General features: G+C 31.6%; 2 protein-coding genes across 2 annotated transcripts; one reads left to right on the forward strand and one right to left on the reverse strand.

Moving 5' to 3' along the window:
* Positions 1 to 2: 2 nt before the first annotated feature.
* Positions 3 to 1,821, forward strand: LOC131605846 (uncharacterized; the record flags this gene model as incomplete). The annotated part of the gene is made up of 2 exons (XM_058878150.1): positions 3 to 252; positions 1,300 to 1,821. Coding segments are annotated over 2 exons (267 nt in total), but the record flags the coding sequence as incomplete, so codon positions are not given.
* Positions 1,670 to 7,709, reverse strand: LOC131607954 (uncharacterized). Its single transcript, XM_058879897.1, has 3 exons — positions 7,472 to 7,709; positions 6,721 to 6,723; positions 1,670 to 2,281 (listed from the first exon to the last, which is right to left on the reverse strand). Exons 1-3 carry the CDS (start codon positions 7,666 to 7,668, stop codon positions 2,053 to 2,055), a joined length of 429 nt encoding a protein of 142 aa, XP_058735880.1. The 5' UTR covers positions 7,669 to 7,709; the 3' UTR covers positions 1,670 to 2,052.
* Positions 7,710 to 15,284: the final 7,575 nt, after the last annotated feature.

A 15,284-nucleotide genomic window follows, 5' to 3' on the forward strand; every position in this document is an offset into this window, starting at 1 on the left:
CCTCGTCGGTGTCGTCGTTGAGGCGTTCGATGGCGGCGAGTCAGATAACGCCGGCGGGATTCGTTTCGTTGCTTTTGGGAATTTCGATGGCTCTGATGTTGTGTGGTTCGGTTACGTTTGTGATTGGGTTTATGTTGTTGCCGTGGATTCTTGGGTTGGTTATGGTGTTTTATGTTGCTGGTGTTGTTTCGGCTATTTCTGTTTTGGGTCGGTCCATTCTTTGCTTCGCTTCGCCGCGTAAGGGTTATCCTGGTAAGAAACAAGAGCCTGTGTTGATTTGTTGATACGAATGGTTTACTATTTGTTTGTTTATTAAATATGAAAACAAAGACAACACAATGATTTCGAGGTGTAGGCATAGATAATAGTTTTTGAATATAGAAGTGATTGTATGTGATTACTCGGGTTGGTTAACTTAGAATATATTAGCAATTTGAATTTGAAATGTAAAAATATGACATGGTTTGTGATTCTAGAATTTATTCATATTTAACTTTTAAGAGTAGTAGTGGATCACCAATCCTTTCTTGCAACAAATTTGCTTCCGACTGCGTGATTGATATCCAATGCTTACAGAGTCGTCTCAAGTGTTTTTAGAGGCTCTATGTAAGTTAGCATAAGTTTAACCACAATTTAACGGTGACAAAATGTTTTGTGAGACCCTATTTAACCGTAATAAATGTTTCATGAGATCCTATTTAACCACAATTCAACCGTAACAAATTTTAGGTCTAGTGTAGCCTGCCATGCATGCCCTGAAAAACGGCCCATACTTGCTAGATATCTTTGGGGCCGGAGCCGCCTATGTTTCTTTGAATCCTGTTAAAATCCGTTTCTTTTATATGTTTTAGTCTTGTGGGGGAACCAAGGGGAAGCTTGTTAGTTGTTACTAATTAGTTAGGATTTTTGCTTTTACCTTCAGTAATTTCAGTTTATCTCACCTCTTGTGTAATAATGTTGTTTTTGGAGTTTGACAATCGAACGTGAAAATAATAATTGATGCCTGGGCATAATGCTGCTTGAGCTTTCGAAGTTAGAAATTTGTAGCACTTTTTTGGCAAGTTAGTTTGTCATTGATTCAGAACCAAGGTTAAAGCTTTCAATTTTGAAAATCTAACTTCAGTAGTCCGTATAGAAGCTTGGCTCAACTAATATATGGCAGATTTTCAATAAGTTTCAATGTTTAGTTCTTCATTTCTGCTGTATATTTTAAATCTCGCGTATATATTTGATTGCATCATTCTGTTTATGTTGGATCATGAACCTGACATCATCACAATCATTTTTTGGCTGTTGCAGAGTGGAAATTGTTATGATGAGATAAATATGGTGTTGAGTAGTACGCACGATTCAGACTTTGTGCATGCTCATGCACCCAATAGAACAATGAAAGATTACAGAACTGCTCATGCACCCTCTAGAAAAATGAAGATTACAGAAACCGCTCATGCGCCCTATAGAACAGTGAAGATTACAAAACTTCTCTTACTAGAAGCAGGAATAATGGAAAAAGCCCCTTTTTTTTTATAAGTTACCATAATTTGAGTGGGTATGGCTTCTCTTTTAACATACAATAGTGATGTAAAATTCAAAAGCACTTAAAATAGAGAAGTCATTTCTGCCTTTTGCTTCTTTCAATTGTTTTTATCTATATCTATTGTAACATCTGTAAATTATAGTTTTTAGGATTCCCTTTCTTACATTTCCAAACATGTCATATATACAATGTATAGAAAGGTAATACATGATTTACCTCAAAGAAAACAGATTTCGGATGAGATGGTTGTTATAGATTAAGCATTTGAAATGATTTCATTATAATATGAGATTCTGTTGTTGTTATAACAGGTGTTGATGCCACATTTTATAGGGTAAGTATGCCACGATTTTGAGTGCGATCTAAGGACCAAATCAAATAAGATCAAGAATACATTGAAAACACCAAGGACAACTCATAATTTAAACAAGAATACATAAAACTGAAAACACCAAGAATAGAAAAAAAGCAATTAATAATGCCACATTGTTAGGTGATGATTTGATTTGATTTGATTATCCTGAGTAGATATGGACACCAATAGCAAGTAGAAAAATGGTGATGAGTCCAAAGAAGATGATGGTATGGACCAAGATAGAGATACCACTAGTTTGCATGCTTCCAAAAGCCACCACCCTTCCCTTAGCAGGTAGCTGGAAGAGTAGTCCTGGACTTAGTAGAACAAATAGCACCACTGATATCACCACCGGAGCCCAATCAGCAGCCATCACTTTGCACAATTTACTAGCTTCTTTTTCAACAAAAATGTAAATTAATTGCTACAATCTATTGTGTGAGTCTATGGAGGTTTGTTAAATAGGAAATGAAAAGGTGATTCTGATCTGTGTGTGAGGCAATTGATTGAGGGTAAATGGAAGTAAGGAATGAATGACAGCACAAAAAAGGAGCATTAACAAAAGTAACGAATAAAAACTAGTTTGTGACGATGAGGTTCCTTGTACACATTTAGATTCCAACAATTCAAACTTTGGTTTTTTTTAGGTACAAATTCAAACTTTGATTTTACTGGTGGATTTTTTATTTATAAATTGATGTATAATTTTATGTGAAACAACAATGAAACAAGCATAATTAAATATAGATTCAAGGGATACATTAAGTTAACAATATATCAAATAATTTAATCTAAATTAATATTATTATTTTTTACATAAATAATTGAGTAAATATTTTCCAGCTCTATATTGATTAAACCCGAGATGTAAAAAACATGAAAAATTAGAACTTTCAATGTGATGTGCACTTTATCCTTTGGATTTAGATTTAATTACATAGCGGGTGGCGATGGGGTAATTATAGTATTTTTGAAAGTGCATCAACAAAAGGGTGCTTGAAAGAATCAAACAATGAGTTACATAGTAGCCTTTAAACATTCTATAAAGGAGGTGGGTGGTTCAAAAGTGGACGAGAAAAGACAAATTTAAGAAAGAGGAATTTCAACAAGATAGCTCTAAGAAAGATGATCAATCTGAATCTTCTTCAAGAAAAAATAACATTCATCGAGATCAAAAAAGGAACCCATGGACAAGAGAAATATATAATTACCAACGAATTGAATACTTTGCATATAAATGTAAGAGTAACGTGTACCAAGGGACACATGAAGAAAAAAACGGCGTGATGGGTTTTAGAGAGAGAAGCTCTCCCCCTCTCTCTAAAACTAGGGTTTCATTTTGTGGATGAGTGTCCTCCGTTTCTCCGACATCGGAGTTTCTCTCCTCCATCATGGAGGCTCCTTCCTCCCCAGTGGAGGCTTCTCTCCCTTTATGGGTTGCCCTTCTCTCACTTCCGTTTCACTGAATCGTTCTTCTCTTTTCGTTTCTTGTCGTAGTCTTACATTCAACCTTCATTTTGTTCTCGCCTCTCTCCGTCAACAGCTACCAGCTCGCAGCATCTGCAATTTCGAGTCTATCTTCTCCAACATTTGGGCCAAAACTTTGGAACAGCAAGCACGATGTTTGTCCGCCACCCAGAACCCCCACCATCAGAAGCTTCGGATCTGTTGAAACATGTAGGTTGGGTATCTGTTTCTGTTATTTTGCTCATTGTTATTACGTTCAATGTTATTCTGGTTTTATGTTTGATTCAATGGTATGTGTTGCTCTTCTGTTCTGACTACTTTAAGAGTGCTCTCAAGGTGTTTCTTGTAATGCTCCAAAGAGGTTTGGATGTAGGTAATGTGTTTATGAGGAAAAAATTTAGTGTGATTTTTGCAAATCTGACTCCTTTTTCCAGTCAACAAATGCTTCTCCCTAAGATGGTGAGTTTTATCAAGAAAGAGAACCTGTATAATCGAATTAAGCATGATAAAGCCAAAGATATGATCCGTAACTGGATAGTTTTTAAGATTGTGGTTCCAAAACTCCTTCTTGTCTTGTGGAAGATTGTTGCAAAGTGGCATGGATTAAGGAAGCTCCATTAGGTTTTATTTTCTCAAAGTATATTGTTGTCCAAATCTTATTTGAGTTAGCTATTAATGTTGTTTGTAGAATGTGGATGGGAAATGCCCTTACACAATTTCTTTCTGTATGTCTGTATTCTTTTTTCATCTAATGAAAATTATGTTTCTATAAAAAAAAAAGGACACATGAAATGCAAAGAATGAGACACCCATGGCTTATGGTGAAAGTGACTATGACTTAGACCATCCTCCTTAATGCAACAACAAATGATGAAATTGGAAGCATAAACGAGTGGTGTTTAGACACATATTGTTTAAATCATGTAACAATTCATCAAGAATGACTAGTCAATTTTGATGATATAAGAAAAATGAAGATGATATTTATTGATAACAGAATTATTCCATCAACCAAACATTCATCATTAATGTGTTGTATGTTCCATGTATGATGTGTAACTTATTGGTTATAGGTCAATTGTTTTAAAAAGGGTTTACTATGCCTCTTACAAACAATCATATGGAGGTCATTGAGACTTTAATCTTGAAGGGTGTCATGTATACTCCTGAGATTATAAAGAATCTTGTTTGTGGTTTTATTCTAAATAAGCAGGGTTCAGTCAATCTATTGGAGTAGATTTGTACACCATTACTAAGAATGATTTTTTGCGGGAATGAAATCGATATGTTTAAGATTTTTATCACATCATTCTTCCAATCCTTGTGTTTGAAGGACTCATCCTTCTAGATATTGTTTTTTAGGAATTATGAATTGGGGGACGACTTACCTTAATCAACCATGTCGCCCTTCTAGGATTGTGTATGAGGGGCTGTGAATCGTTATGTCTTGTTTTAGTAACATTGCCTTTCCAAGCCTTGTATTTTAGAGTTTGTGATTCAACATGCATTATCTTAATCACATCACCCTTTCAGACCTCGTAGTTGAAGGATTGTGAACTGAAATAACTTCGGATGAGTCTCAAAAGAGGTTGTCCCACCAATCATATGGCCCAAAAATAACATAGAAAGAGCTAGGAGATGAGAGGGCGGGATTAGATGGCAAGCATGTGATTCCGCTCGATCCATCCCTATACCTATTAGTCGTGGATCTTTCGGCCGACTCAATTATGGATCATAGAAGAGCATATCAAGCCACATAGGGGAAGTTACTTAAGTCATCACAAGTCTTGTATGCTAATTACAATAGGTTGTCTGGTTCCACTCATTTCCACTATCCAGTCATTGCTAGTAGTTAATGTGTGGTCGAACATGCACTTAAATCGATCTTTGTAGCAATCAAATGGCCAAAGAATTGAATAATTAAATACCATTTGCCACACAACTAGGACATTAATTAACACTTTTACATATCATAACTTAAAAAAATTCATCTCACTACAAAGAAGGTATCCCCTATTATACCTATTTTTTGGGTAAAAGAAACTTAGATTACCAAAGGAGCCAAATTGGCATTACAAATAGTTGGTTCCTAAACATAAGGAATTTCACCGGTCCAAGACATGGTACCAAGTCTTTTACCTACATGCACCAAATGATGAGCATCAACATTATAACTTCTACTAAGATAAACAACAACAACATTTCTAAATCTAAGAAGCATAAGCCTACAATCTTTTACAAGTAACTCAAGTGTAACTGAATATGAAACACCATTTATGCAGTCTACCACCGTGATGGCATCAGATTGGAAGACAACATTTTCTAGTTTGTGTTCCAAGGCAAGATGCAAGGCCCAAAGGATTCCCATAATTTTCGCAGTAGCAATATCAGCAAAACTGGATATTCTTTGGCAGTTGCCTGTAAACACTTTATCATTAGGATCTTTAATCATGCATCCAAGTGACACAATACCTTCATCAAAACATCCAGCATCAGATTGGATAAACCACGATGAACTTGTTGTGTTGCCAATGCTAATCTCATGTGGTCTGCTTGCTGGTGATCTGCTTATTCCATTCCACTCCAAAACAGATTCCAAAGTGATGTGTGAAACTTGCTGGGGATTTGGCACTGCGTTCTTAAACACTAAGTCGTTCCTTGCCTGCCAGATGTTCATCAGACCTGTACACACAACCTGAGCCAGCCAAATATCCCTTTTCCTCAAGCAACTAAAGATCCAATCACCCACATCAGTACCTATCGACGTCCTAATACCCAAGGGGGTTCAAAACAATGCAGTCTTTGCAAACTCACATTCAATGAAGAGATGATGGCTAACTTCAGCAAAACTATGACAAATGGGACAAGTTTGATCAGTGTTGATACCTTTCTTACGAAGATTACATCTTGTTGGAAGGATGTTCTTGATTAGGCGCCATATGAAACTCTTTGTCTTCTCAGCCATTGGAGCTTTCCACAGTTTCTTCCAGCAGGCGCTTTCTGAAGCTGATGAGGGACCTGGGCCAAGGCAATGCTTCTAATTGCTCAAGACATTATAGGATGACTTAACTGAGTACTCTTCGTCCTTCTCATAGTGCCAAATGGGCTTATCCCTAGGCATGGATCTGGAAAGAGGTATGCTAAGAATATGCTGAACATCACTACCAATAAACTTCTCCAGCACCAGATGCGAATTCCACTGCCCTAAATCACAATCTATGAGTTCAGAGACTTTAGTTTGAAGATCAATATTTAATTGCCATACCATTGGTTTGAAACCATGAATGGAAGGCACCCAATTGTCCTTCCAAACAAAAATCTTATCTCCATTACCAACCCTCCACCTTGAGCCTTTAAGCACCACCTCTTTTGCACTTAGTATACTTCTCCAAGCATAGCTATGTTTGAAGCCTATGGGAGCCTCAGAAATCTTGCATCTCGAATAGTATCTCCCTTTAAAAAAAACCTTTCCAGAAGAGAGCCATCTTCTTGCATTAGTCTCCAGAATTGCTTACCAAGAAGGCTTGTGTTGAAGTCCTTAATTCCCCTGAAACCTAATCCACCCACTTGCTTAGAGTAAGCCTACCGATCCCATCTCATCCAGCGAATCTTCCTTTCACCCTCTTTCGAGCCCCACCAAAACCTTGTAAGCATAGTTGTTAAAAACACTTATTAAAGATATCTTTGATGTATTTTAAAATATAAAAAAATTAAAAGATTAAATGAATTGGTTTTTTAATAATTGTAAAAGAAACATTAAATAAAAATTGATCACAAGACTTAACATTAAAATGTAAATTAAAAATTAAAATTAAATTATTATTTAAAATATATAAAAAACTTAACATTAAAATTCATTAAAATTTGTTTTAGGTTTCATTTGTTTTATGTCTTAAGAGTTGAGACTTTCATGTTTGATGGGTTATTTCAATTTTCAAATAAAAACACAAAATAAACGTTTGAATTCAGATTTAGATATCTCAATGTAGGTATAGAATTAACGAGTAAATAACCGAAAGTACTATAATCCATTCATTGATTCTCAAAAGAAAACTGAATACAGCAAGGATAACACAAAATAAAGTAATTCATTATTGAATTAGCCAAGGTACAGGTGAATCTTAACAGCAAGGAAGAAAATGCAAACGAGACCAAAATAGAGAAGAGAATGAATGAGTATTGAAGCACCACTTGTCTGAAAGTTTCCAAACTCAATGCATCTCGACCGTCCAGGTATCTGAAACAACAATCCTGGCGTCAACAAAACAAATAGCACAATTGAAACAAACACTGGCCCCCAATCCGACATGTTTTATGTTTCTAAAGTATAGAAAATAGTAGAACACAACACTAGTGATGAATGCATGAGCTTATTGTTATTGTTGTTACTTATAAATACAGTTGTAGATTCTCTATGCGTCATGATTTTGTGCTTCTGCATGTGATGATGGATGCTTTGATTTAGGAGTTGGATTTGGGATTAAGAATAACTTGTTTCATCTGCTATGTTTGTTTCAACTTCTACTTCCACCCGTGTTAATTGTGTGCTTTGCAAGCAACGAATTCAATTCTATATGTGCTTATTTTTAATTGGTTATCTACTTTTTAACAATTTTTTAAAATCATATTACACCTCATCACTTAATTTTTTTTTTTCTTGAAAAGACCAAGAATAATATTAACTAGACAGTGAACCGCGCGATGCGCGGATAATTAGTTTATTTAAAAAACCATATATTCTAATTAATTATTTTAACAAAATTGATGCATTTTTTTTCATAATAAACTGTGATATTTAGTTTAAATGTAAGAATTTAGAGTAAATAATATGATTCATTAAGTATTTTAATAGTATTTAAAATTATAAAATTTAACAATTGTGCAGAAAGATATTAATAATAATGATAAAATATAATACTAATTGAAAGTTTCAAACATTATTATAACATTGAAGGGTTAAAACATTATATACATAAATTAAATTATAGAATAACATGTTTGCAAATAAAAATAGAATGATAGAGATACACTAAAATATTGAGATCAACTTGTTCAATTTTTTTATTAATGTTTGAATTTGAAGTGAAATATTTTAATTATAAAATTTTAACATATTTAATTGTTTTTAAATTTTATATTAAAATATGTAGAAATCAAACAATACTTTAAGATAAATTATATTTTTTAAAATAGAAAAAAATATGGTGTACCTTACAATACACCATAATAAAAAAATTCTTCTACCTTAGTTTGAATTTTCAATAAAAATTATAAAAAATATTTTATTATATGTTATTTTACCAAATACAAAACATAGTCACATATATTATTTATAAGTAATATCATATAATATAATTACATTCACTTATAAGTCATTATAAGTTTCACAAAATTCATATACATGTATAAAATTAATATTGAAAAATTAACGTTATACAAAAGAACAACAAAAGTTATAAATATATTGTTTTCATAATTATAATCTTTAGAATAATATTCCGATCCAATCAAAAGTTAGTTTTTGCCAATTAAAAATTCTATTTTTTTAATTAATGGTGGCTCAATCTCTCATTATCGTCAGACAAAATATGTGACTTAATTTGAAAAAAAAATATAATTGATCAAATCTCCTATTTGATATAAAATTAAAAAGATAAATGAAAAATAAAGACAAAAAATGGAATAGACTTGAAATTTCTTTCCCTTTTTAATTCTTCCAATTAATTATAGAAAAATAAAAGTGAACTCAAATAATAAATTATCCTAATTGTCCTTTTCCTTAGCCTTTGTCAATCCAAAGTTCAATGTTATAATCAAATGTAATTTATCAACTCACTTTTTTCTCGATAAAAAATGTGATTCAACATCTCTTTATCGTCTCACAAAATATGTGACTCAACATGGAAAAATAAAGAAATTTCATACGTTTTTTATTGTTCCAATTAATTATAGAAAAGGAAAAGTGAACTCATGTAATATATTAGTCTAATTATCTTTTAACCTTTGTTAATCCAAATTTTAATTATAATCAAATGTGATTTACCAACTAACTTTTTTCTCCATAAAAATGTGATTCAACCTGAAAATTCAACAAATAATGAAATTATAACTATTCAAATCACATACTTGAGATAATAAAAATGAACTATATAAATAAAGTAAGAAGGAAAAAAACCTTCAAAATTACATAAATTTCATATTCTTCCTTTAACTATATGAAGGAGAATGTAAATTCAAATAATATATTCAACCAATTCACAGATAACATTGTCAATTGAGAAAAATGACGAGAAAGTTTTTAAAAGAGAAATGGAAAAAAAATGAGATTGAAGATCATTTCTTTAGGTATTTATAATGAATGCATAAAAATTAAATTAAATAAAGATTGATTGGATAGCAAAAAAACATTCAAAGTATATTTTTTTATAATCGTAACCGAAAAAGTTAATAGTTATTTTTGTAACGCATTTATATTAATACATTTATATATTTTAAAAATTGATTAGTCAACCCATTATTTATCAAAATAGTAACGGATAAATAATAATAATTATTTCACCAAGGACCTATTCAAATAGTATTTAGTATTTTTATGATATCTTTAATGAAGATTAAAAACTAAAAAAAAAAAAACAGTATTAAGTTATGGAATAGAAAAGAAATTGCTATAAATTTATAATAATTCAAACCAAAATACATTATTATTGTTAGAATTATATTGTCTTTTATATAAGAATTCCTAAATCTAGTTATTACCTACAATTATATTCAATTTGTATTGTCAATTCATAAAAAAAAAAAAAAAAAGGAGAAAAGTTTTAAAAGAGAAATGAAAAAAAAGAAAGATTGGAGATCATTTCTTTTAATATTTATAATGAATGCATAAAATTTAAATTAAATAAAGACTGATTGATAATAAAAAATGTACATTAAAGTATATCTTTTTATATTTTAAACCGAAAAAGTTAATAGTTAATTTTGGAAAGCATTTATATTAATACATTTATATATTTTAAAAAAGATTAGCCTATCAATCATTTATCAAAATAGTAACCGATAACGATAAGGACCTATAAAAGATTATTTATGGTATCTTTAATGGAGATTATTAACTGAAAGAAAAAAAAAACTAATAATGATAGGAAGTTATGGATTGAAAAATAATCGATATTTATTTATAATAATTCAAATCAAAAAATGTTATTACTCTTAAAAATATATTATTTTTTTATAAAAATTTCTAAATCTATATATTACCTAAAATTATATATTATATAGAAACAACTATTTTTTTAATCTTTCATTAATAAAAATATGACAGAAAATAAGAGAAATAGTATTATAATTTTATTTAGTATACCAAAGACTATTATAATTTTATATTATATTACAATATTTTAAACTAAAAGATGTTAATAATGTTTTTTTCAATGTTTCAATATTTCAATTTAATTATGGATAACTTAATTTTTTTTTTTTATAGTTTTCTATATTTTTTTTTTAGTCATAACAAAAATGCAAAGGAAAATAAGACATAAAAAAATACATTATTACTATTAGAATTAGATCAATATTTAAAGTTAGAAATAAAATTAAAACATAAAAATGTTACTATTTTTTTATAGAATTATGTATTTCATATTTTAATGTGTTTTCTTTATTATAAGGAAATATAAGTATATATAGTATTTAAATTATATTTTATATAGTAGTATCTATTTTGTAATTTTTCCTTAACAATTATAAGAGGAAAATAAAACCAAATTAAATAGTGTCAAAGGCTATTATAACTTTATATTGAATTAAAATATTTTAGGCTAAAAAATTTGTCTTAACTATTTATTATAAATAAAAAGATTATATAATATTCATATTTTTTAATATTTAAATCCTAATAGTGATGGTTTAATATTATTATTATATTATTATTATTAATAGTGATGGTTTGATATTATTATATTATTATTAATATTATTTATTTTAATATTATTATTAATTGTGGTATAGAATTGGAGTTGGTGTGAAGAATTAAAATAAGAGTGATAAAAATTCTAAATTTTAATATGATGCCACATAAGCATTAGGATCATAATATGATGACACGTAAGAATTAGGATTAGGGTTGTGTCCAAGGTTGCTATCATGACAACCTAGGATTTATATTAAGTAGATAAAGTAGTTTAGGCATAAAGAATGACAAAATCATATACTGCTACATAGTTATCACCGTTACAAAACCAAAATAAAACCATCTTTGAAAAGTGATAAGACTAGGAAAGAATTAAATAAGGGAATAAATAATGACCATTAAAAAATTAAAAAAGAAATGAAGAGTCATTAAGAAAATAAAATCTGCAAAAAATTGGAAGCTCGCGTATCTAAAGCGTATCGCAGCCGTATCGGAATTTTTTTTTAAAAAAATCAGATACTCCTTCGATACGTATCGACAGCGTATCAGAGCGTATCAGATACGATTCGATAGGGATTTTGAAGTATCAGTGCTTCATAGCACAACACCAAAAACTAAAGAAATCACAAGGAACCTTATTCACTGATATAACACCTACACAAATACGTCAGACAACTACATAACTATACTGTCAAAAGACATTCAAACTTGATATGAGACTATGAATGTAAACATTATACTGATACTGTCAAAAGGCTTGAAGACTAATTGCATCTCTTGAGCAACACCACAATTCCGCTCTCTGCTCCGACTAGATTTTCAGCGAGTACCAACCTGCATAAACCGATCCCACTCAGGCAAAAAGAAAACTTGAAAAGTGCAGGACGAGAAATTCTAAATCTGCTGCCACGAATCTGCCAGATTATCAAACTAGAAATTCGACTGAACCATCCCTTAACCGATTTAGATCAAAATTCTCCCAATAAGCCGATGCAGAGACGAACGGAAGTTTAGTCACCAGATGCATAGGCAAGCTAAGGGATTCAAGCACCACATAGCTATATCATCCGAAATCAAATTTACTTTTATTCTGAGCCATTTCCAAGCTGAAATTTTCGCCTCTTCTATAATTTTCTCGGTATGAATTTCCTTATTACGAAAAATATTATCATTCTTGTATTCCCAAATGCTCCAAACACCAGCACACCATATTACTAACATTTTCAAGGTTCGAGATCCATCGTTGCCCAACAGATTCTCAAAATGTTCCAAATGCTGTCACCCCTCAATTAACTTATGCATTTATCACTTTATTGTTTATACTATAGAAATCTTTGTTATTAATATGGATGGCTTTCTAAATTGATTAAGAGAAGTGTCATTAATAAGTTATCCTTTCAACCCTCAAGGGTTGGTTTAGTGTTAGAGGCTTGGGTTTTGAGAGTGTGCTTCTCTAAAGGTCCTGACTCTTGAGTTTGAATCCTGCTAGTGGACCTTTGGTAAAATTAAGGTGATTTGTGTAATAAAATTTGGGACGTGCCCTAAACTAAATCATATTTATGGTTCGGCTCAATTTTTAATAATTATTTTAATAAAAAATACTTTTAACGATAAACTGATTTCAATTTAGTTTAAAATCACTTTATAATCACTTTATGTTATAAACCGGATTATAAAAAAATCCAGATTGATGATAGTTGGTCATAACTAATTTTTTAATTCACCGTTGTATTAGAGAAGCAATATTTGTTGGAACATACACAAACTATTTTGGTGAATCAATGGAGAAAAGTGATAATTGGAGAAGATGAAGTGAGAAAATAATATATATATATATATATATATATATATATATATATATATATAGAGAGAGAGAGAGAGAGAGAGAGAGAGAGAGAGAGAAAGTAATTGAGATGAGGAGAGAAATTGGCATTAAACATTCAATGTTACAACTAAGGGATATTTATACAAGCTAAACAAAACGATTGGAAAACTAAACAACTAAAAAATAAGCCAAAAACCCAAAACACGGACTCGTAACCGCTTACACCAAATGTTGTAATCGGTTACGCCTACTCAGAACATAAATGCATAACTAAAAAACACGTTTTGTAACCAGATACACCTTTTCACGTAACCAGTTACGCCCTTAAAAAACCAATTCCTAAAGTTCCAGAAGTGCTTATTTTTTAAGTTGCTCTCATCAGTTTACTCCCAGAAGCTTATACATTGCATTTGAATTATTATGTACATCCAATACACCATCTTAATTAAAATGATCCAAGTTCTTCATGTTTAAGCTCATCACCAACTTCTTGAACACAATATTTGTGACCCCTTTTGTCAACAAATCTGCAACTTGTTCTTCGCCTCGACAGTATCCCAACCTCAACTTGCCTTCACACTCTAGATCCCTCAAGTACTGAAACCTCATCTCAATATGCTTTCTCCTTTCATGTGCAATGAGATTCTTAGCAAGGTTAATTGCTGAAATGTTATCAACGAAGAGTGTGACAGCTTCTCCAACATTGTTGCCCAGCTCTCCTAACAGATTCATAAGTCACACAGCTTGTCACACACATAAACGCAACGATATACCCGGCCTTACAAGAAGATATTGCAACAACCAATTCCTTTTTATAACACCAAGAGATTGGTGCTCTTCGAACATAAAGACATAATCAGCCGTAAACTTTTGATCATCTTTATCTCCGCACCAATTGGAATTGGTATAGCCGAGCAAATGGTATTTTCTGCCCGTATCTACTACGGGAAAGAGAATTCCCTAGCCAAGAGTTCCTTTAACGTATCTTGGGATCCTCTTAACTACTACCAAGTGATACACCTTCAGTCTCTCAATGAATCTACTCGCAATACCGACACAAAACGAAAAATTTGGTCGTGTATTGCACAAGTAACATAATGATCCAATCAATCTTATATAGTGTTAGATCCACATTCTTCTCATCATCACTTTTGGAGAACTGTAACCTTGCTTTAATTGGTATATTGGCAACATTACAATGCTCCTTATCACACCTCTTCAATATCTCAAGAGTATACTTTCTTTGATGCATGAGCAATCCCAATTTTGACTTGTGAAACTCTATGTCAAGAAAGTAAGTCATAATCTCAAGGTCACTCATTTCAAACTCTTCCATAAGTTCACTCTTGAACTTAGAAATACTAAACTTTTTACTACCCGTGATTAAAAAATCATCAACATATAAGCAAAGTATGATCACATATTTGCTTGCACCCGTCTTCAAATAGACACCATGCTCGAAAACACATTTCTTTAAGCTAACTGACTAGGAAACCATCTATGCATTTGTTCCAAGCTCTTGGAGCTTGTTTCAAACCATAAAAGTGCTTTCTTCAATTTGTAGACCCTTACCTCTTGATTTGTCACAACAAAACCAGAGGGTTATTCTACATAAACTTCCTCCTCAAGTGGACCATTCAAAAACACGGATTTCACATCTAGTTGATACATCGACCAATTGTCGAAATTCACAATGCCAACAACTAGCCTTATGGTTTCTATCCTAGCAAGAGGTGCAAACACCTCATCAAAGTCTATACCTTCTCTTTCCAAAAATTCCTCTGCAACTAGTTGAGCCTTATGCTTGACAATTTCACCTTTGGGATTTGCCTTCACTTTATAGACCCATATCACAAAGATTGGCTTCTTTCGTTCCGGTAGATAAAAAAACTCCCAAGTACTGTTCTTCTCGATTGAATCCAGTTCCTCTTTCATTGCACACATACCCCCTTTGGATCACAAAATGCCTCTTCCGTGCTAACGGGATCAGATTTCGACCATAAGCGCAAAGTGAACGAAATTGCCATCATCATTGATTTTATTGTTCCATAATACTTCACAACAAGGGAGAAGAATGTAAAAGATAAGAAGCACAATAACTTGTTTATCTAGTTCGATCAAACGATCTACTTTAGGGGATAAAGTAACTCTCTGATTCACTATACTTTTAAAAATTATTACAAAATATTAC

This window comes from Vicia villosa, linkage group LG5, assembly GCF_029867415.1.
Source record: "Vicia villosa cultivar HV-30 ecotype Madison, WI linkage group LG5, Vvil1.0, whole genome shotgun sequence".
In the NCBI taxonomy this organism is placed as follows: domain Eukaryota; kingdom Viridiplantae; phylum Streptophyta; class Magnoliopsida; order Fabales; family Fabaceae; genus Vicia; species Vicia villosa.

Coding starts and splice junctions, on each gene's coding strand:
- LOC131607954 (XM_058879897.1), bottom strand. CDS start 7,668: ATGTCGGATTGGGGGCCAGTGTTTGTTTCAATTGTGCTATTTGTTTTG.